The following is a 23,631-nucleotide window of genomic DNA, read 5'->3' on the forward strand; positions in this document are numbered from 1 at the left end:
CTTTTTTTTTTTTAAAAGATTTATTGCATTTATTTGAAAGGCAGAGAGAGAGAGAGAGAGAGAGAGAGAGATCCTCCATCTACTAGTTCACTCGCCAAATGGCCACAGTGGCCAGTGCTAGCCCAGACTGAAGCCAGGATCCAGGAGATTCTTCTGGGTCTCCCACATTAGTGCAGGGGCCCAACTACTTGAGCCATCTTTCACTACTTTCCCAGGCACATTAGCAGGGAGCTGGATAAGAAGTGGAGCAGCTGGCACTTGAACCAGTGCCCACATGAAATGCTGGTACTGCCGATGGCAGCTTTATCCACTAAGCTGCAGTGCTGGCCCCAGTGTTCCACACATTTCTAACTAACTTAAAAGTAACTGGCATTTGAAATTTGACATGCTTTTTTGCTTTTGTCTCAGTTGGATGGCAGAGAAAGGCTCACTTTACTAGGTGTAAAAAAAACTTCAATTTAGTTTAACAAAGGAAATGGGCTGAAAGGAACTCTATCCAGCTCTGCCAGTTCCAACACACCTCATCGAGAACTGAAAGAAACCTGAAACACCCCAAAAGATGGGACACACTGAATGCCACTGTCCAAAGATAAAGAGCATGAAAAATATTTTCTTTGAGAGGAGGACTGGGTGGTTGTAGAGAATCTGTGAAGCACTTTTCACGCGAAGGAGGGGCCAGCGTGGACAGCTCCTGCCTGCAGAGTCCCATCACAGCACTTGCTGCACTCCAGACCTGCTGAGGGAAGACAGCCATTCCACTGCCCTAGAGGTGGAGGTCTCGCATGGTAAGACTTGGGCATTGTCATTTCTTGAAGCTCCTGTGGAAAGTACATTTCATATTCTAAGGACAACTTGGGTGGACGATGGGGGATGGGTTCAGGTTGGATTATTCCATTCATTTAACCTTTTGAGAAGAAACACCAAGGCCTGAACAAATTTATACCACAGAGTAAATTCAGGGAGTTAATTATAGCCATAATTTGTTTTGTAGGAATGATTCGGAGTGGCTGCTGAGGTCATTCTCAGGGTGTTGCTATGGTGACGAGCACAGGTACATTTCCAAGGCAATGTATGTGTAATGAGTGGCTGGCAGCAGCTCACTCCTGACGTCAGGGAGAGAAAGCTCCCATGGTATACACGGGACTTAAAGTGTCCAGGAAATAAGCCATCTTTGAGAGTGTGTTAGAAACTGGGAGGCTTAGCCACCGAAACTCCCCTTACTCCAATCTCTTCATGGAGATTTAATGACTTTCCATTGCACTGAGACATTTAATAATTGATAATATGACAACTGACTAAAAATTTTTTTCTATATGTGTTTGCCAGGTGGCTATGGTTCTTGCACTCAGTGGTCAGGGCTCCAACTACCCTAGTCCACAGCCTGTCACCAGCACCTAGGTTCAGGCCTGGGACACAGCAGGTGCTCGGCATATGATCCCAATTTCAACCACTTAATGGTAAATGCCACGGTGGTTAGAAAGGCAGGTTATACCTTTTAGGAAAAAAGGTAACAGGAAGGCTGTTAGCTGTCCATCTTTACATATTTACCTCTTGGGGCGACTACTGATCTGCACTACGTAATAACTAAATTCTGAATTGAAATGTCTCTGACAAATTTAAAGCCAACACAGAACGGAAAGGTATCACTGGTTTAACTTCATTGAGAAGATGCGCTTCCTGCTCTTCTTTAGGCTCTGGCCACAGAATGATAAATTCCGCATGTCGATGTTTTACCTGTCGGCTTCAAACTTGCAGGCCTTGGAGTTCTCTCTTATCTAGTGCCAACCAAGCAGATGGTGTCTTACCAACAGAAACTGCTGATAGTATCTCTTTAAAGGAAGAAATAGGCTTTTGATGGTTTTCAGTGAAAAGTGAGGCAATAACAAGACTCATGCAGTAACGTTTAACAACTCATTGCCCACAAGGAACAAAATGCAGTTACTTGGACCTCAGCAACACATGTTGACCACGACATTATGCTAGATGCTAAGGAGATGAACTCATGGAATCTGATTCCTGCCTGCAAGGAGTTTACCAGCTTGTGGGAAGAAAAGGGTTATATAAAGAAGAGAAGTGGTGGGACCTATCAGGGATGGAACGAGCGTGTGCATATTCTGGACGCAGTTGTTGCCTGGAAACGGAATGGTCTCTAATCCTCAGTGATAATCCACAAAACAGCCTTCTGCAGCATCACTGAACTGCTTTGGAAATCATGCCCATTAGTTTATATCTTGTAATGGCTAAACTCCTTATACATTTAACATCAGGATCATCTCTAGCTACAGAAATAAGAAAATCAGGGCTGTGGCGTAGTGGGTAAAGCTGCCACCTGCAGTGCTGGCATCCCATATGAGCAACGTTTCGAGAGCTGGCTGCTGCTATGGCCTGGGAAAGCAGTAGAAGATGGCTCAAGTACTTGGACCCTTCACTCGCATGGGGAACCCAGAAGAAGCTTCTGGCTCCTGGCTTCAGATCAAGCCCAGTTCCAGCATTTGTGGCCATTTGGGGAGTGAATCAGTGCATGGAAGACCTCTCTCTCTCTCTCTGCCTCTGCTCCTCTGTAACTCTGCCTTTCAAATAAATAAATAAATAAATATTTAAAAAATAAGAAAATCAGAAGTATGGTATAGTCTTCTACTTCAAATGATTAAAAATATATGACAGAAGCTTCAATTTCATTAAAATAATACACCCAAATCAAATATGGTATTTCTCTCTTAGGTAAGTTTTAAAAACATTCCAGTTTTTTATTTTACTTTATTTTATTTTTTATTTATTTGACAGGTAGAGTTATAGACAGTGAGGGAGAGACAGAGAGAAAGGTCTTCCTTCCGTTGGTTCACTCCCCAAATGGCCACTACAGCCGGTGCTGCGCCATATCCGAAGCCAGGAGCCAGGTGCTTCTTCCTGGTCTCCCATGCCGGTGCAGGAGCCCAAGCACATGGGCCATCCTCCACTGCCTTCCTGGGCCACAGCAGAGAGCTGGACTGGAAGAGGAGCAACCGGGACTAGAACCTGGCGCCCATATGGGATGTGGCCACAGGTGGAGGATTAGCCAAGTGAGCCATGGTGCCAGCCCCAACTGTTTCTTAATTAACTAATGTTTTCAATTATCTGAGAGGCAGAGAGACATAGACACAGACACACGGAGATAGAGAGAGAACGAACGAGCAAGTGTTCCTCTCTACTACTTCACCACAATGTCCACAACGGCCCAAGTTCGACCAGGCTGAAGTCGGGAGCCACAAACTCAATCCGGGTCTCCCACCTAAGTGGCAGGGACTCTACCATCTGAGTCATCATCTGCTGCCTCGCGGCGTCTGCGTTTGCAGGAAGCTGATGTCAGAAGTCAGAGCCAAGACTCCAACCCAGGTACTCTGACATGGGACCCGGGCATCTTAATTCATGTCTTACCTGCTAGACCAAATGCCTGCTTCTGCACCACAATTCTGACAACAGTTTGTCAGCAACGGTTTTGAGGTAACCCTCAAATTTAGTTCATGCTCCAATTTGACATGCAGCGAGAATTCAAATGTCTTTTTAAAATAAAAAGAAAAATACAATCCATTATCTATGACCAGAGGGTGATTGAAATCTAAACCAAAGGGCTGGCACTGTGGCACAACAGGTTAAAGCCTTGGCCTGAAGTGTTGACATCCCATATGGGTGCCGGTTCTAGTCCCGGCTGCTCCTCTTCCGATCCAGCTCTCTGCTGTGGCCTAGGAAAGCAGAAGATGGCCCAAATGCTTGGGCCCCTGCACCCACGTGGGAGACCCGGAAGAAGCTCCTGGCTCCTGGCTCCTGGCTCCGGATCAGCGCAGCTCTGGCCGTTGTGGCCATCTGGGGAGTGAACCAGTGGATGGAAGACCTCTTTCTCTACCTCTACCTCTCTCTGTAACTCTTTCAAATAAATAAAATAAATCTTTAAAAAAAAGAAATCTAAACCAAGAATAGCATAGACATTAAAAATTCGAGAGCACTGTTTTTGTGAAAAAGAAGAAAACATGAAATAAAATTAAGAGATATGATTTCACAAGCAAAACATATTATATTACAGGTGGGGTTAAAATATTTTAAAACAGTTAAGAGGTATATAGTCCTCAGAAATTACACCAAAAATTAAAGTGTCTGTGGGAAAAGTAGAAAAAGATATCTCTGGGGCTAGTGCTGTGGTGTGGTGGGTAATTCTGCCGCCTGCAGTGCCGGCATCCCATATGGGTGCTGGTTCTAGTCCCAGCTGCTTACTTCCTATCCAGCTCTCTACTATGGCCTGGGAAAGCAGTGGAAGATGGCCCAAGTCCTTGGGCCCCTGAACCCATGTGAGAGACCCAGAGGGAGCTCCTGGCTCCTGATCAGTCCAGCTCTGGCCCTTGTGGCCATCTGGGGAGTGATTCAGCGGATAGAAGATCTCTCTCTCTCTCCCTCTGCCTCTCAAATAAATAAATAAATCTTTAAAAAAGTGAAAAAAAAAAAAAAAAGAAAAAGACATCTCTGACAATTCTACTAAATACAACAAGATAAATGAAAACAGCATCTTGGGGTCTTCAACCTGCTTGCTGTGGGTTATATATTGAGGGCTGGGGGCTCAATACATGCAGGTTTTCCCATGGACAGGATGCACTGAATATCTGTAGTTCAAGTCCAATATTAAGATGAAACTATGGCACAGATAAAGATTTTGGGTAGGTTTTCACATTTTTAGTTATTGAAAAGAAGGTTAGAAAAACTAGGTCAACTTCATTAAAAAAAAAAAATTCAGAAGACCTCATTGTGAGAGGACCAGACTCCAGGGAATTAAAAGCTAGATTGTGCCATGAGACTGTATTTGACACTGTCAGAAGCAGAGGAAGCTAAGGAGAAAAACAGAACCACACAGTTATTATATGGTTGCTGCATGTCCACAACCATCCAAAGTGAAAAAAAAAAAAAAAAAAAAGTGAATGCTTTTAAAAAACGGAGAAGTAACAGTTCTGCAAAACTGATACCCCAGGGGAGAGTCAAGTGGAGGTTTTAATGCCATGACCCACCCACGTCCCTCAGTCATCTGGCAGATCCTGCTGCAGATACAAGCCCTGTGGTAATCTGGTTAGGTTGGTTAGCTGCACGGATTACTCATTACACAAACACTTCCATCTCCTGAACATGTGCATTTGGCTCAGGGCAAATTGACTTCCCATTTTCCTCTTTAGTACCTGGCACGGTATGACTGGAGTGCAAAGAGCTACAGCATTTATGACAGGTATCCGTTCATCAGACGTTATTTGCTCTTACTAAGAAATTCAAGGTTAAAACAAAGATTACCTGGTGGTAGCAGGAGGGTTACAGGTTACAGACTATTCTTTAGGATCAAAGAGAAGTCTAAGGGGGTAAAACCAATCAAGAAAATCAGATTTTAAGGCCGGCGCCGTGGCTCACTAGGCTAATCCTCCGCCTTGCGGCGCCGGCACACCGGGTTCTAGTCCCGGTCAGGGCACTGATCCTGTCCTGGTTGCCCTTCTTCCAGGCCAGCTCTCTGCTGTGGCCAGGGAGTGCAGTGGAGGATGGCCCAAGTGCTTGGGCCCTACACCCTATGGGAGACCAGGAGAAGCACCTGGCTCCTGCCATTGGATCGGCGTGATGCGCCGGCCGCAGCGCGCCTACCGTGGCGGCCACTGGAGGGTGAACCAATGGCAAAAAGGAAGACCTTTCTCTCTGTCTCTCTCTCACTGTCCACTCTGCCTGTCAAAAAAAAAAAAAAATCAGATATTAAAAATTAAACCCAGATCTCTGCATTTGGTAAAGAGTACCATACAAATCTTATATGGGGAAGAGCTGTTCCAAAGGGTACCATGAAGAGACTGCCAGTGCCAGCTGGGGAGAGGCCAGGCTACTGCATGTCCACCAGGCAGACCCAGGGCCAGGGGCCAGGGCCTGGGCTGCACACCCAGCAACAGATTCTCCAGTGAGTTGCTCAAAGAAATAAATTGACCTTGTAATTAAAAACAAACAAAATGACAATGGGAGAGAGAAAAGAGATCTTTTTCAATCTGCTTTCTGGGCTTTGTTATTCATCTTTTATATAATAACTTTTAAAGCTATTGACTAATGCTGATACATTTCTAAAACAAAGCAAGAAGTTTCAGAAGACTGGTTTTAACTTTAGTCTGCCTATCTTGAAATGCAATGGCAGTACTGAATTTAGTTACTTTACACGTTTATTGAGAATCCATTATATGTGAAACTCTAACACAGTACGTGTGTTGGAGAGAGTGGAGGCTGGAACGTTAAAATATATTCTGTGCCCTTAGGACATCAGACTACCTGGGAAACAAAGATAGCAGAAATGAATCAATTAAGAAATAATTAAGTGACAAATTGTGAGCTGCTAAGTATGAATGCTGTAAGAAGGGAAAGATGATTATGAACCTGGTCACTGGAGAATACTGCAAAGAAGCTGTGGCCGAGTGGGGGGTGGGTGATGAGTTATATTGGGTATCCAGAATGGATCTGAACAGTCAGAAAACAGAGATGAGAAGAAAGTAGGAAAGGCAGACAATTTCCTTCTTCTTTTATTACTCATTCATTTTACAGCTGTTATTGCAACCCTGCAACAAGCAAGATCAAATGAGGCACTATGCATACCCCTCAGAGTGAACCACAAAGGAATAAAAAAAAAAAAAAAAAAAAAGGACACACATACTCTTATGAAGATACAGGTGCTCAAACAACTACACTACGATGTAGAAACAAGGTAGGTCACAAAGTGGGGCTCCAGGGATTGCAGCCTGGAGCCCTCCCAGAACTGGTCTGTGATGCGAGTGGGCCCACCACAGTCAGGTCACATTAAACTCGGGCACTGTTTCAAGAGGAAAAGAACCTTCATTTTCAAAAGGGTGATCAGATCTGGGAAGCTGGTCATGCTAACCTGAACTAGGTAGAGATCAAAATTCAGCTCATTAAACGGAACAGATAACAGTGGTAACAAACAAGAACATCAGTTGGCCAATCAGTGTCTTAAGGTTGCTTGGTAGGCAGGGAATCAGAAAGCAAGCTGAGGATAGCAAGGTTCCTTGGCTCACTTGTGACTGGAGGTGGGGCTGTCATCTAGTTAGGTACATGTCTCTTAGGCTCTTATAAAAGGCTGTCAGTCTTTCTTTTGCTTCAGCTGTCATGGTTAAATTTCATTACACTCTCCATAAACAGAAAGATCTACTTTCACACACACAAATTAACTGCCTGCCCACTTGTAGTTTTCCCATGATACTCATTTTCTATGAACTTTTAGAAGACTCCTCATAAGAGACACATATTCTTGCTCTCAAGGGCCAAATCAACTCAACAGACATTTCTGGTTATTTCCGACACGATTAGTATTACACATTCCTGCATGATATTTAGAGGTAACTGCCAGGGAATATGATCTAGAGCTCTCTGCTGCTCACTTCCTAGCAGAAAGCTCATTATGAAAAGCAGCAGTTCTGGAGGATTGCTGAAGGAATGCAGACCAGCCATCCTTCAGTACTCTAAAACTAATCTCTGGGTTAATTCAGAACAGTAGAGTCTTAAGCCAGGTTTCCCCATCAAATGGTGAATGAGGACTTCTAGTTGCTTTTCACTATGCATTCTTCTTCTAGAGAAGGGGTTTGAAAGAGTGTGTGAAAAACAGATAGTAAATATTAGGCTTCATGGGTCATGTGGTCTCTATTGCAACTATCTGACTCTGCTACCAGGTGCAAAAGCAAGTCAACAATACATAAACCAATGCATGTGGCTGTGCTCCAGGAATGCTTTGCTTACAAAATCAGCAGAGAGCTGAATTTGGCTGATAGGTTTGCTAAGCCCAGACCAATAGTGATAGCATCCCTTGTTTTAGCAGGCTACAGTATCATCCTGAATAAGGACTGTGGAAATGACTATAAAAAAGACGTCAAACAACTGAATATGCAAAGGTTTCAATAAAATATGAGCAAATAGCAAGCTGACAAATTGAAGCCCGTCTCTTGGCTGGCTAGTCCTCCGCAGATGGGCCAGGTCCAGCCCTTTTCCCTGGTTTGAACTGCAGGTTAGAGAGTAATTAAACACATCTAGGCCCATTTTTTTACCCCTATGAGCTTGGAGCATTCTGAAAAGCAGGAAATAAAGACCACCTTTTCGACTCATCCAGGCTCACTGTGGAAGACAAAGGCAGGTTCTTTTCTTATTTGTTTTGTATGCATGTTTTAGGAGATATGGTCTGCCAGATAACAAAACAAGAATACAAGTAAACATGTCACTCAAGTGAAAAAAAAAAAAAAAAAGACACCCATGCAATTACTGTTGTTCTTTAAAAAGAGCAAACATTCAAAATCAACACTCTTCAGAGAGCAAGATGGAATTTTTAGTATTTAACCACAGGGAGGATAATTTCCCTGTTCATTCTATTTCCAGGTAAATTTAGGGGTGCCCAGTTTTCACTTGGCTGCATTGGATAATAATAATTTCTCAGATAAAGGCAGTGTACAGTAAGGGAATGAAAGGACTTCAGAAGTTGGAAGTTTGAAGATTACTCTTTACAGCCCAAGTCCGAGTGAGGCTTCTGAGGCAAAGCCCCAGAGGTGGTGAACAGCAGAGGGAACTCCTTCTTCAGCTGGATCTTGACCCAGCATTCTCCCCATGCAATGGTCTTGCGTGCTTTCCAAAGCCTGCATTACGCTTCAACGTTAAAAAAAAAAATCACCAAAGCAAAGTCAGGATGGCTGCAAGAGCCAAACCAGCAAGCTAATGGGTTCCAGTGTTTGACTCATTAGTCAGCAACATTTCAGCACAGCACCCCCTCAAGAAGGAGTTATCCTTAACCAGTATGATGTACCAACCTACCTCTGAAATCACTCCTGCTCCTTTTTCTTGTTTAAAATATTTATTTACTTGAAAGCCAGAGTTACAGGAAGAAAGGAGAGATAGAGACAGAAAGAGAGAGGGAGGGAGAATTTTCCATCTACTGGTTTGCCCTCTAAATGGCCACAACAGTCAGGGCTGGGCTAAGCCAAAGCAAGGGAGCCTGGAATTTCCCACATACATGACAGGGGTCCAAGAACTTGGGCCATCTTCCACTGCTTCCCTAGGCAGTGAAAGCTGCATCGGGAAGTAGAGCAGCCCGGACATGGCCAGGTGCTCAAAGGGGATGCTGATGTCAAAGGTGGTGGTTGAACCAGCTATGCCACAAAACCAGCCCCTGTGTCTGCATTTCCATGTCATGGTCATGATCTGACATTAGAGATTTAGCGTGAGGTTAGAGGTAAATAGTAATGCTGACTTTCAGTGAAGTCCTTCGAGGGGACTTCAGGAAAGTGAGATTAGGATTCCGGCAGTCTTTCGTCAAAGCCTGCAGTAAGTTTCCTCACTCTGTGACAATGTGATTGAAATTTGTGCTCTCTGGCTAACGTCAAGGAGCTTGTGGTACTGTGGGCAGTGAACTCATCTGACCTAATGTCTCAGCATATGAAAGCAGGTGGTGAACCCCTCCCCCACCCCGGGAAAAAACAGCAAACTTACAGCCATCTGTTTATTGTGCTCTTTATGTAAAGATATTCAGAGCCCTTGGGCTTCTATCAATAACAAAAAAGTTAATAAAGGAATCTATAAAACTCTGCAGGATGTTAGGATGTATTTTATTCTCAAATTAAATAGAACTGGAAGAATGTATCAAACTAAAGCCAACTGCAAACTTATCCCCAACTGTTTTTCCATTTTCTGGAACTTCCCATCTCCTTATTTCTACCATTGCTGTCTGTTCTTTGTACCATCTGATTGCTTATTATGTTAGCTAAACAAAGCAGAAAGAGGGAAACTCAAACTATCTTATTATGTCCACAATACTGGTTCCAGTAAAGCAATTGGGTAGAGTGTGTGTGGTACAGATAAAGACTGAGAGCTAAAGTAAAGGAATAATATTTCTGAATTATCTGTGACTTAGAATAGTTTCCACGCTAATATGAATAACAGATGCTCAGGTAAACATGGCTAAGTTTTCTTTAATAATAACCAAAAGCCAACAAGTTGATTTTCCAATAAATTTGATATAATTTCCCTTATAAAATCTTATAAATATAAAACTACCTAGTGACAGCATTTTTTTTAAATAAACAATTTATATCTTTCATGGTAAGTGACTTGTAAAATGCTGATCTTCATTAGTCTATCATCTGGGTATCTACCTAACAACTGTCGATTATCAATCAATCAATCATTCTATCTGTCACCCTCCGTGAGGCTGTATTTCACACTGGTTAAAATCTTAGGCTATATAATAAGCAAATATGGATTCAACTCCTCCTATCACTTATTAATTGTGTGACCTTAGATAAGGTACTCAATGTTTCTCTGATCTGGTTTTCTCCTCCATTAGATGGAGATAAGAAATACTTGCCACTGTGGGTGTTCTTTGAGGATTAAAAGAAATAATGAATGCAAATGAGCAAAGAATGTAACATACAGTAAGTGTTCAGTAAACAGCAGTTATTTGTTTTTGATATCAGAGCTTGTCACATCCCAGACCTTTAAAAGCGGTAATAAAAAACACTTAAGTACCTTCAGCTCTGAATCTTCAAAGTTCACCTATAACAGTCAAACATGTAACAGCCTAATCACACCACTGAAACAGTAGAAATTACTCATTTACTATTGATGGAACAATCATTTGTGATGGTCAGACACTGAGGGTAGCGAGAGTGACATTTATGTACACATGGTGGCAGATACAACAGAGACAGGTATGAAGTGATGCCAGAGATGACATAGTGACCGACTGTCTTTGATGTTTGGTCCTGAAGGATGGATAGATAGGAGTTCATCCTAAATGATGAGAGGCATGCTTGGCCTTTTTCTCAGTGTTCTCGGCAAGTGGCTTGTGTGGATCTCACAAGCAGCAGGGTTCTGGAGAGAAGAGGGCTATGCTGCATGCTCTAAGTAGCTGTGCACCGCAAGCCCTGATGCTCACACTGCTTAGACACTGGATATCAAGACGTCCCCGAAATCCAAGCCAAAGAACCATCGTAGAGACAGCGCTTAGAGAAGCTAGGTCTAACTTCAAAGATTTCTGTAAGATGGCAACACTTTAGGGTATAAGAAATTGGGTCTGGAATATCAATGAAGTATGTTTTATTTTAATTACACAAACAACGGCTTGAGAAAGTGGCGCCAGAAAGTACTGAAGATACTCCAGGGAAATGTACACAACTAAAGTCAGAAAGGGGCAGGGGTAACAGCTACCTCAAACACACAGAAAGGAATTCAGTGTCGGGACTCGGTAATGTGAGTGTGGGACCTGCGTCCTGGCCAGCACTCTGCAGCTCACAGAGCATCTGCTGCCACCACACCGGAGAAACGCATGGGACAGCAGGCAATGAAGTCAGGATGCCAAAGGTCTTACCCCTGGCTAAAGAAAAGGCGAAGTGCCTGCTACTGAAGCGAGGTATAAAAGGGGGACACTGATACTATGGCTTCCTGGCACAGTGGGATTAAGGCAGGCTGGCCACACTGCTTGGGCACTGATCTATCAAAAACACTAAACCATCCCTGAAAGTGATCAGAAACACAGGGCAAACTGACTCAGGATTCCATCTACAACCCTCCTACGACAGGCAGGAGTCTGCTGATCCACCTCCCTTGAAGTAAACAGAGCACTCTGGAGAAAATAAAGGAAGCAAACAAACCAACTAATCAGCCTTCCTACATTCCATTTAGCTAAGCTGACCACAGGTTCCTGCTTGTCCTGCAGAGTATCAATTTATGCTTACTATTTCAGTGCAATTGTATTTTAAAAAATTTTTATTGAGTTATTTGAGACCAACTGAGGTGCAAAGTGGAGGAAAGGGAGAGAGGGAGATGGATAGAAAGAGACAGACAGACAGACAGCTGGCTAACTCCCCAAATAGCTGCAGCAACCAGGTTTGCACCAGGCCAAAGCCAGGAACCAGGAACTCCATCCTGTTCTCCTACATGGGTGGCAGGAACCAATTTATTTAAAGCCATCACGGCTGCCCACCAGGGTCTGCCTTGGCAGGAAGCTGGAGTCAGGAATCAAGAGCCGGGCCTCAAACCCAGGTTCTTTGATGTAGGATGTAGGCATTTTAAGCACCAGGCTAAACATCTGTTCCCCTTCCTTCTCAAAGTGACCTGCTTTCAATGACAAATTGTATGGCCACCATTTCATTTATTCCATGCAACAGATTGCTGATTTTAAACAGAAAACTGGAACATACACCTTTTCAATAGTAAATCTATTTCAGGGTAATCAAACAGCACCAGTTGAGGAGAGAACATACTGCACAGGATGCCAACGTAGACCAACTGACACGAGTAGAATATCATTCCTTTATAAATCCTAATGGAATTACTGAATCTGGCAAGAATTATCAGTTGGAATTAAAAGCTTTAGGTAAAGAGCTGATGGGGACTTGGGGACTGCTCAGCGACAAAGTAAGCACAGCAAGAGAAAAAAATGTAGCTTTACCATGCAAGGTGATGCTCTCTGGCACTGTGGTCTGTTTTAACCTCACCAACCATGGTGAACCAGCAGGCAACATCCCTTCTAATGGCTGCTAGTCACAATGCTCAACTTGAATCTAAACAAGTATTTGAATGCAACTTACATTTCTTAGTAGATCCATGAAACAGAGAAGCATGCTAAATCGTCCTGTGAGAAGCAATTAGGCAATCCAGACTAGTCTTTTCAACAAGCCAGTAAAATGCAAAATGGGTCTCTACTGTATGAAAAGAATCTTAAGAGATAAAACTAAATGCAATGTTTAGTATTAAAATCAACCATCACTAAAATACATTCTAGAAGAATTTAGGAAATTTAAATATGAACTGGGTATAGAATGAAAAAGGCTGATTATTCATTTGGGGTATAACATTACTTTAAAAAAAAATTATTTATTTGAAAGGCAGAGTTACAGAGGGAGAGACAAAGAGAGAGGTCTTCCATCTGCTGGTTCACTCCCCAAGTGGCCCCAAAGGCAGAGGTGGGCCAGGCTGAAGCCAGCAGCCAGGAGCTTCTTCGGGTCTTCCATGTGGGTGCAGGGGCCCAAATACTTGGGACATTCTCTGCTGCTTTCCCAGGTGCATTAGCAGGGAGCTGGATTGGAAGTTGAACAGCCGGGACTCGAACTGACCCCCATATGGGATGCTGGCATTGCAGGCAGCAGCTTAGCCCACTATGCCATAGCGCCATCCCCAATATTACAGTATTTGCTATGTAAGAAAATGTTCCATTTGTCTAGAGATATATACTAAAATGTATAAGGGCATGTAATTGTTTTATATACTTGGGTATAGAAACATGGTTAAGAAAAGAATTAGGTATAGAGGCTGGTGTCATGGTGCAGTGGGTTAAGCTGCAGGCCACAACATGGGCATCCCATACCAGAATGCCAGTTCAAGTCCTAGCTGCTCCACTTTCAATCTAGCTTCCTGCTAATGTGCCTGGGAAGGCTGCAGATGGTGGCCCAAGTTCTTGGTTCCCCTGCCATCCATGTGGGAGACCAGTATGGAGTTCTAGGCTCCTGGTTTTGGCCTGGCTCAGTCCTGACTGTTTCAGTCATCTGAGATAACTGGTGGATGGAAGACATCTAACATATTCTGTCTCTCTCTGCTTTTGAAATAAATCAATAAATCTTAAAAAAAAATAGATGTACATGTATATACATAGACCCAAATATATATATATGTATATATATATATATATATATATATATATAATTTAGAAAATGGATTTCTCCCTGTACGCATTAGGACAAAGTAGAACGACTTAGAGAACAATCCCTTGAAGGAGTTTAGATGAGCCTGTGCCAGTGAGCCGCTCCCACATCTCAGTCTGTCTCTGTCATAAGGGATGGTGCCCAAAGAGTGAGAGTGTTTTCTGTGGTAGGCCTGGCTTGAGTCGACAAAATTCCATTCTAGCAGCTTTCTCATGATCACAGAACTGACAGGGGCCCGGAGAAACTATTTAGTAGAGCTCTTCGCCCTAAGCCAAGGAGATACGGCAGCATATCACACTAACTCATGATTACGTGAGCTCTAGAAATCCACAAATCTGCTCAGGGAAGTGTCCTCAGAGATGTGATGGAGCCTTGTCCCAAGACTGCACCCACAGAAGCTGCTACAGGAATCCCTGGGTACAAAGATGACTCTTGGGGGGGTGGGGGTCTATCTCAGGAGCAGGAGGCAAAGCAGCTTCCTGACGGGGAGCCCTTAGCCTGTGAAGCACATTAGTTACTAGATACTGGAGCTCTGGTTCCCAGGTGCATGGCCTCTCTATAGGGAAAACAGTTACAAGTGCCAGGTAAAACAAGAGGAGGAGCTGGAAGGGGAAGAAATAGGGTTTAAAACAAAGTGAAAAGGAACATGCAGAAAAGCAGAGGACCTTTAGTAAGTATAACTTCATACAGGAGCTTTAGTTAGTACAGGTCAGCAAAGCAGGAAGAGGAGAGGAATCAAAGATGCGGGTGGAAGCCGTGAGCAGGCAGCTAGGAGGAGACACTGTGCGCAGAACAGGGAGGGCTGGGTGTGACACAACAGCAACGTGGGGAGACGAATGACATCCGAAACGGCAAAAGAAACAGAAGGACAGAGGGGGCAGGAAGTAGAAGACAGCTGGTCAAAGGTGGAGGGGGCAGAAGTTGGATCAGACAAGAGCTGAATACATCGTTCTCAACTCTGTACTCTGAGAAACTTATATAGTGGGAGCTTAGCACGAGGAAAGAAGCAAGGCGAGGAGGGAGGCAGGGAGGGAGAACAGGTAGAAGTGGGTAACAGCAGGCAACAGTGGAGCAGAAGAGAGGGAATGGTTAAAAGCACACACTGCAGAAGCACACGAAGGGCCAACGTTAGCTGACATGTGACAGACATGGTGTTTGCGAGACATCCTATGTCATGTTCCAGAATTACATAACTCAAAATCACCATAAGAATACAAGAAATACTCTAACCAGGGGACATTTCTGTGGCTGATCTGAATCGTAACTTCTCTCATATAAATGCCTGGAACTGGAGTGAAAGCATCATCCTTGTATCTTCGATGCAGTATTGAGTGATGCCAATCAGCCTGATGGGGCTTCTTACTTTCCCCAAGGCCCTGTGCTCATCCACTGAGTCATTTTATCAGCAGCCTAAGGCTGCTGAATATTTTCCACCCATTCCAAAATAAGAGGTGAATGGTGGATTAATGTAATTAATGTAGACAGCAATCTGGCTAACCACTGCCCAAAAAACACCCCATTTTTCAGGCGCCTGATTATCTAGATTGCTGACCACATTGATTACATTAAGCCAGTGACTGCCAAATCTTAACTTTCTGTTAGGCAAGATTTAATCTAGAGAATTAACAGATTTCTCTAGGATGCAAATCTTTCCCAGGATACATGAGTTTGAGTGACAGCTCACAAGATGATTCTGGAATGCATGCAAAATTAAACTCACACGCTATTTTCATGCAGAGGAAAATCTATCCATTACAATAATAGTGGCTCTCACAAAGCAGTCAAGGTTCTGTTCCAAAAACTGGATTCCAGAAAGTATGTGTTAGGAAGCTAGAAGTAAACCTATTTTTGTTTGTAGTTTCTAATTGTGTAGGTATTTTCCAGCACAGGAGTAAGACCAGAATTTGTCTTGGAAGTTACTGTTATAAGATTTCAAGTCACAATGGCATATACCATTGAAAATAGCTGGTTTGCAATTTGGGGGATGAAAAAGGTTGCTGAAATCAAACTTCTAAAGTCTGCAATTTGGTTTTCCAACAGCAAACAGTTACAGAAATACTCTACCTGACTCATGATACCAGTCTCTCATAATGTAGTCCAGATTTACGAGCGTGGCATGCATTTAGTATCTATACTTCCTAGGTTGGAATACTATTTACATAGCACAGAACACTCAAGCTATGATTGCTGAGCATCTTCACAAGAAAGCAAAGAGAAGGATCCCTTGGGCTTCCTGGATACTCACTATTTGGTGGAGTCAGATAACTGATACTCTCGTCGTCTATCGTAGCATTCCTGGATTCCAGGATCATTCCATAAACTCTTTATTGCATCTACGTATGGATTCTCAAAAGCAGACACCTTCTCCACATCAACTTCCCGAACTAACTGTGCATGAGCCTGTTTGGAAAAGAACACAGCAAATACAGCGGAGTTTAACACCATTGCCATCATTTCCCAAATTTTGGCTTGCACATTACATTGTGTATTAGTTCAGGGAGCATCTTCCATCATAGCCTGCTGCTTCATATGTTTATTTTTTTTTTTTAGAGAGAGCCCACTCCAAGTCTTCCCAAGCTAAAGGAAAGCTTCTGGCTACTTAAAGTTGACTTGTGGAAACTGGGAGAATTTGGAGTTGGACTCTCCTTGAGAACAGCGGGAATGGAATGCTGCATATATTACTGCTTTCAGGCAATTATCACAATTCTAAGACAATTCATATTACCAAATGGAAAAAGATTATGCATAAGTTTATTACAATCAAACACATAATATACCCAGCCTATGAATGTGACATAGCAGAAACTCAGCAAGATTCCTCAACTAACCAGGAATGGTTTCCTTTAGGACAGGGTGTTAAGACCACTAAGAACAGTTAATTAATATTAACGATTTAATTTCAACAAAAGTAACAACTCTGCATCTACCCCCATACATCCCAACTTCCAAAATATTTATATCTGCTTTACTTACATGATCAGATTGAGGATTCTGACTTTTTAACAATGAAAAAGAACTTTATTTTCATTATACTATATATAGCAAGAAAGAGATAAAAAGACTTAAGATTTTTTTTCTCCACAAGATTGAAATAAGCATGTTTTATGGTCAGCCTTGAAATTAAGACCCTAACAATTCCAATCAAATTAGTTTTCAGGGAATGTAATATACATGAGAATTATACATACATATAAATATGCAAATAAATATAAACATAATAACTAATTACCTTGGAAATTGGAGGCAGGTGGCTGGTAATTATTTAAATAGTTCTGAATTTGTACAGTAATATAAACATCTAAACTAGGTTAGTGAATGGCTAGCATGATCACATCATGGTCAAATTACTCATTTCATAGAGATTAGACAGACAGAATTTTAATAAATTTAATCCACATTAGGTCCTGTGGTTCTTTCCAAACTTTATGCTTTCTTCCCACAAGTAGGAAGGGCCACAAATCAATCAGCTAATTTTAAGTTATGGTTTGAAGAAGTTCAAAATCACACTGGGACTGAAGATATCTGATCCCTTGTGAGTTCTGCTCTGACCGTGGCGGATTTTATAACTGAGAAGCCCTGGCTCCATTCTGTACCCAATCTTGGAAAACGGATCTGTGAAACTGCTTTCTGTACTTGGTCCCTGTCCAGGCCATCTCCCTTGTTGTCCCCAAATCTAACAACAGCCTGGAATCCTGTTCCTGACTCCCACTTCCAGGTATACCTACCTCAATTGTATTTTCCTTTGAGGTTCACCCTTCCAACACTATCATTGGCTCCCCCATTGAATCCTCAATGCTGGGCTCTGCATGGCTTGGTAGCACCTGTTATTAACTCCTGGATCCCAAGGACTGTGCTGGACCTATCTGCTCTGCCTGCTGAATCTGACATTTTCAGCAAAGGGGCTTCTCTATTCTGTCCACCCTCCCCACTGAAGTTCTACACCAAGTTGCAATCCTTCCCTTTCTGCCCTTGCCCACTGAATAGGAACGAGTTCTAACTCTTTGTGTTCTGAGACAAGACAGCAATTGCCCTTGATACAATCCTAAGCTAGATTTCTCATGGCTATAACTCTGTTACAGAGCTGTCTTGAGGATTCTGTGAATCTTGCGGGGGCAGAAGCTGAGACATACACAAGGGGATTCCTGTTGGATTTAAGTCTCAGGTCATGGTTTTGAATCTGACTCTGCTGCTCCTTATGACCCTGGATAAGCTGCTTAGTCCTTCCAAACGTTCTTCCTGCTGGGGACAGATGGTTGCCCTCCCTGGCAGCTTCATGTGGTGTTAAGCATCTCAGTTGCAATACTACTTGTCAGTCATTCTCAAGAAGTCCTCTGCAAGCCAGCAGGAGGGTGACCCTAAGAATCAGTGAGAACGGCAGATCCATAGGCTGCACCTCAGACATGCTGAGATTCAGCAATGAGGTCCTGCAGATGACTGATGCTTGTAAACGTTTGCCGGCCATGCAAACTGTGAAGTACTACACAGATACAAGTCATTATGATTATAACTAATTGCCAGAATGGCTACAGACTTGCTCCTGGAGACTAAATAGAAGAGAGACCCACAGAGGCAACAGTTACTCCTCAACGAGGGCCGTTAGTGATGGTCATAGAGATGGACTCAAAAAAATAAAACAAGCTAGATGTAGGCAACAGCAAGTGATGGGGACTTTGACACACCAAGAAATGCAAGCCCTAATTAAAGACAGCAGCTGCGTGGCGGCTCCAAATAACTTGCCTCTGGGAACGTAGGCCAGTGTGGCCATATTTTCCAGTTTCTTGAAAGGAGGTAAAACAATTTAGAGTTTCCTTTGAAATACCTAATTTTAAATCTTTGAAATGCTAGTAAAAAAAAAAATGAACTGTGGCTAAATTGGATTAGGGGCCATTTCTTTGCAGCATTTGTTCTAGAAGATTCTTTTCTAGTTGTTCCTCTAAGCTTGACTGTAACACTGTGTTCCTAACAGAACCTGGAACACGTTATGTGGGTGCTAGTTAACATGTTAACAAACAAATAATCTTCCAGCATTTCATTACAGTAGTATTTAGATAAACTATTCTACTGTGCATAGTAAGAAACGGCTGGGAGTCCTCTCTGGAACTGAATAAAGCGACATGATGACAGAGGCCAGCACAGGCAATATTTCTAAAATGAATCTGAGACTCACTACTCTAGGCCAGCCATGTCATTTGGAAGGAGTTCAGTTTCTGTTTCTAGAGCAGTTGCCTTCTGCCAGAGAAAACAGTTTCTGCATACCAGATACTTTTCACTACTTTGATGAAAGGTTTATTGGAGCCCAATGAGATGCCAGGCAATACAGCAATTAAAAGAATACTGTGTGTGTACATTTATGTGTGTGCACGTACATAACAGCTCCTACGGATAGTAATCAAACAATGCCAAGGATTATGTGCCCCAGGACCAGCAACAAGAGAGAGTATTTGTGTTTCCATGCCTGATTCCAGTTGAATCCAAGGCATTTAAATAAAGACGGCTCTCAGAGCTTGCTTCTCTGAAATGAAACTACTTTCTATTGGTTGAAAACTCCTGCAATTTCCTATTTTGGTCTGTCTCTGCTTGCCTGTTCTTAAACCTGGAGTGCCTTCGCCTTCCTTGCTGTACCTTCTCTAAGAAGCTTCTGTTCAGATGCTCTGTAAAATGTCATCTCTTACAGGAAATTCTTCATGATTCTTCTCACCCCAAAAAACATGATTGTTGTGTCCTTTGAACTGTGGAACTTCCACATTTTTCTTTATATTAACAGTTACATCTTTATTTTTCCCTCTTCTAAACCATACATTGATGGAAGGAGCTGTGGCTGGCCTGTTCTAATTTGTTTTTGGGCCCGCAACAGTGAGTAAATGCGGATACATAAAAAACTTCGTGGCAAAATAGAATTAAAAGTTTAGGGGCAGGTGCTTGGCATAGCACTTAGAATTCGGGTTGGGACACCCATATTCTGTTTGTGGGTATCTGGATTCAAATTCCAGCTCTACTCTTGATTCCAACTTCCTGCTGGTGTACACCCTGGGCGGTAGTGGGTGATGGCTCAAGTGACTGGGTCTCTGCCAACTACTTAGGAGATCTGGATTGAGTTCCCGGCTCCTGACATCAGTAAGGCACAGTTCCTACTGTTGCAGACAGTTTAGGGAGTGGAACTACTGGATAGGGGAGCTCTGTGTTTGTACATCTACCTTTGAAATAAATGAAAATTGAGGAAAAATAATTTAATTTTGGTGCAACAAAACCTGACATCCATGCACACATTTTTCATGATATGTATTTTCAAGAATTTTGGAAGACCTCTCATGTGCATGGATTCTAAAACTGTACCCTTGTACAAAAAAATAGTTGTCCAATTCAAGTACATTTAAAAAGTATAGGTGCAGGCACCTGGCGTAGGAGTTGAGATGCCAGTTGGGAAACCCATATCCTGTATCAGATTTGATGTCTACCTCTGGCTGTTGACTTCAACTTCCTGCTAGTGCAAACCTTGGGAGACAATAGTGATGGTTCAAGCAGTTGGGTCCCTACCACTGACATGGGAAACCTATATTGAGCTCCTGGCTCCTAATTTTGGCCCAGTCCAACCCATACAAAACAAAGTTCTATAGGTCAGTCAGCTTCTCAAAAGAAATCTCCAGAAATCTATATACTCTCATAGAACTAGGTAATTCTTAACAGTGGTTAACTAGTTAGTTCATGTGTATTGGTGTGACAGACATATTCAACATTGCATTATCAGGGTCTAATAGAGTACTCCACACTTGGTAGATGCTCAGTAAGTATTTGTTGATTGAGGATGCAACAAAAAGAGGAAGAGTGGAAATTGAAGTAGGTTGGAAATCAAGACATCTGACTTTCAGTTCTCGCTTTACCCATACCATTAGCTATAACCCTTTGGAGAAACTACTTTATCTCTTTATAGCTTCACTTACACTGTCCAAAAGATAAGGCAACAGGACCAAATCACTTTAGGTCTCCTCTAGCCATAAACCACAAAACTGTTAATATGTCATAACTATACTGACAATGCACAGAGCACTGAGGAGTCATGACACTGTGCCTCTATGAGCACACAGGTCATTCAGTTAAAACAAGACCCTACCATTTGAAACAACAGCTGAGAAGACAGGGCAAAACAAAGTTGGGTAGATACATCAGCAAGTTCAACTAGGTATGGACTGAGTAAGTCAGAAGACAGGATTCTGCTGCTAAGTGAGCATAAAGATGCAGAGGCTTCCAGGAGGTAGCAGGCCTGTGAATAGAAGCTCAATGGACAAATTCAACAAAGCATTTTCTCTTAATGGTGAAAAAATTGGTCTCATTAGGAAGTTTCATGTTGACTCCTAATTCAAATTAACTCCACAGTGACAACTACATATCTGCCTCAGCTATGAACACGTAAGTCAGAGTTAACTTTCATCATCTGAGAAAGGATATTATCCTCAAAAACATAGTCACCATGGTGCGTTCTTTCTTTATTTTTATTTTTAATTTTTTTAATTTTTTTGTTTGACAGGTAGAGTTATAGACACACACACACACAGAGAGAGAGAGAGAGAGAGAGAGGTCTTCCTTCTGTTGGTTCACTCCCCAAATGGCCGCTACAGCTGGCGCTATGCTAATCCGAAGCCAGGAGCCAGGTGCTTCTTCCTGGTCTCCCATGCGGGTGCAGGGGCCCAAACACTTGGACCATCCTCCACTGCCTTCCCGGACCACAGCAGAGAGCTGGACTTGAAGAGGAGCAACCGGGACTAGAACCCGGTGCCCATATGGGATGCCGGCGCCGCAGGCGGAGGATTAACCAAGTTAGCCATGGCACTGGCCACAATGGTGCTTTCATCCAGGTCAGAATTTCTGTCACTCTTACTGACTCTTTTTTTTTTTTTTTTTTTTTTTTTTTGGACAGGCAGAGTGGACAGTGTGAGAGAGAGAGAGAGATAGAGAGAAAGGTCTTCCTTTTGCCCTTGGTTCACCCTCCAATGGCCGCCACAGTCGGCGCGCTGCGCTGATCCGAAGGCAGGAGCCAGGTGCTTATCCTGGTCTCCTATGGGGTACAGGGCCCAAGCACTTGGGCCATCCTCCACTGCCTTCCCGGGCCATAGCAGAGAGCTGGCCTGGAAGAGGGGCAACCGGGACAGAATCCGGCGCCCCGACCGGGACTAGAACCCGGTGTGCCAGTGCCGCTAGGCGAAGGATTATCTGTTGAGCCATGGCGCCGGCCTTTACTGACTCTTAAGCTTCATCATTTAATTCCATCCTTGCTGCTTTGGAAAATAAGATTCAAATATATTCAACTATAATGTGCATTTATGTGAGAACTTTTATCTAAGGTTTTCCAAATTATTTAAAAGTATAATGACATTTTGCAAAATACAGAATTTTTAAAAGGTCAACATAAATGTCCCTAATGTAAGCAAAATTCTTTCAATTTTGGGGGTAAAATGTTCTATATGTGAAAAGATTATTTTTGAAGTATATTAGAGTAGAAGAAGGTAAATTAGACCTTTTTGTCTATTTGTCCAAAAGACAAATGTGAAATCAGTAAAAATTATAATATGCTAAGTTAAACAACCATTAACAAAAAGAACTGTGATGAAAAGGAAAAAAGCACCCTCAACAATATAAATAATAAGTTAATTACAATCTATTAACCTTTGTACATTGAAAAGTAAAACAAGTTTTAGAAACAAAATGTAAAGTATAATTTTATGTTGCTGTAAGCTACAGTTGAATATACTAGGTGGAACTATTTAATGATGAATGCTAGCTTTCAGAACTCTTAGCAAGTTTTAGAGAGAATACTGTGAGAACTAAGCTACACTCAAGAACTCTGGCAGAATTCTAGGGAAAGACCACATGGAAACCCACAAGATGTACCAATGTGGTAATGTCTTGTTTTCAGGATTCAGTGGTCACAAAATTCAGGTCAGTCTTAGCTGTGTTGGTATTTCCATGATTGCTCTGCAAAGGAAAGGAGGAATAGAGGTCCTGCCACAGGGAGCCTTATCCTGCCCACAGAAGGCTAAGGCTTCAGAGGAAATAAAAAAGACCTCAGTCACTTTGGACGGATGTTCAGAAACTCATTAACAGCTGGAGGTGGCTTCAGACTGGAATGTCACACCTATTCTGGTTGCTACAGTCCAGAAGCAGAAAACCCACTGGTAACTTCCACATTTGCTGAAGCTCTCAGACCACATCTTCAGTTCATTAGGCTGCTTTGTTTGAAGGGATGCCCAACACAAACAGAGGGCTTATGAAGCAGAGGAAGTGTGAACCACCTCACAGGCCCTTTTAATTCTGAGCTCAGGAGCACGGCTTACTACTTTTTCTCCTGGGGCTTATTTCCATTTTCGTATTTGACTCTAAAGAGAAAAGTAAGAAATTACTAGATAAATTGTGGGAGAAAAACCTCTACTTTTTTTTTTTCCCTTGCTGCTGAAAGGAAATACAGAGTACAATGGTAGACCCTGAGATGAGACCTACTAGCTGCTGAAAAAGCAAAGGTAAATAGCATTGGAAATGCACAGTCTATTCATCTACATATTAGCGTCTGTGACCTTGGGCAAGTCACCCAAGTCTTCATTTGCTCCAATGGGAAAGACCATCCTGGAGGCCCTTCCTGGAGATCGGATCTCTGAGGCCTCAGACAGGCCATCACCTCTCAGCATAAAATTGTCATTTATCAAATGGCTTCCCCTTTGCTGCTCTCCCCGCAAACTGCACAGCCACCCTTCTTTCAGGGCCATTATACACAGAGCAGCAGTTGCTGAAGCCATCCTGCATAAATGACAGAGAACAGCAATGTCACAGGGAGCTGCTGTCAGTGACTCATTTCCACAAACAGCCACTCCACATTTATGATTCAACTCCTGCTTCAGCAAAATTACAAATTCCTACGTGACACAGC

General features: G+C 42.7%; 1 protein-coding gene across 1 annotated transcript in view; it reads right to left on the bottom strand.

The window, feature by feature from the left end:
- The window catches only part of LOC133771981 (guanine nucleotide-binding protein G(q) subunit alpha), a 312,920-nt gene that overhangs the window by 73,013 nt on the left and 216,276 nt on the right, over positions 1-23,631 (bottom strand). Inside the window, exon 3 of the mRNA XM_062208448.1 lies at positions 15,964-16,118. Within this exon, the coding sequence (XP_062064432.1) occupies positions 15,964-16,118 (155 nt within the window). The remainder of the gene's footprint in view (positions 1-15,963; positions 16,119-23,631) is intronic.

Source organism: Lepus europaeus, chromosome 12 (genome assembly GCF_033115175.1).
Source record: "Lepus europaeus isolate LE1 chromosome 12, mLepTim1.pri, whole genome shotgun sequence".
NCBI classification, from domain to species: Eukaryota; Metazoa; Chordata; class Mammalia; order Lagomorpha; family Leporidae; genus Lepus; species Lepus europaeus.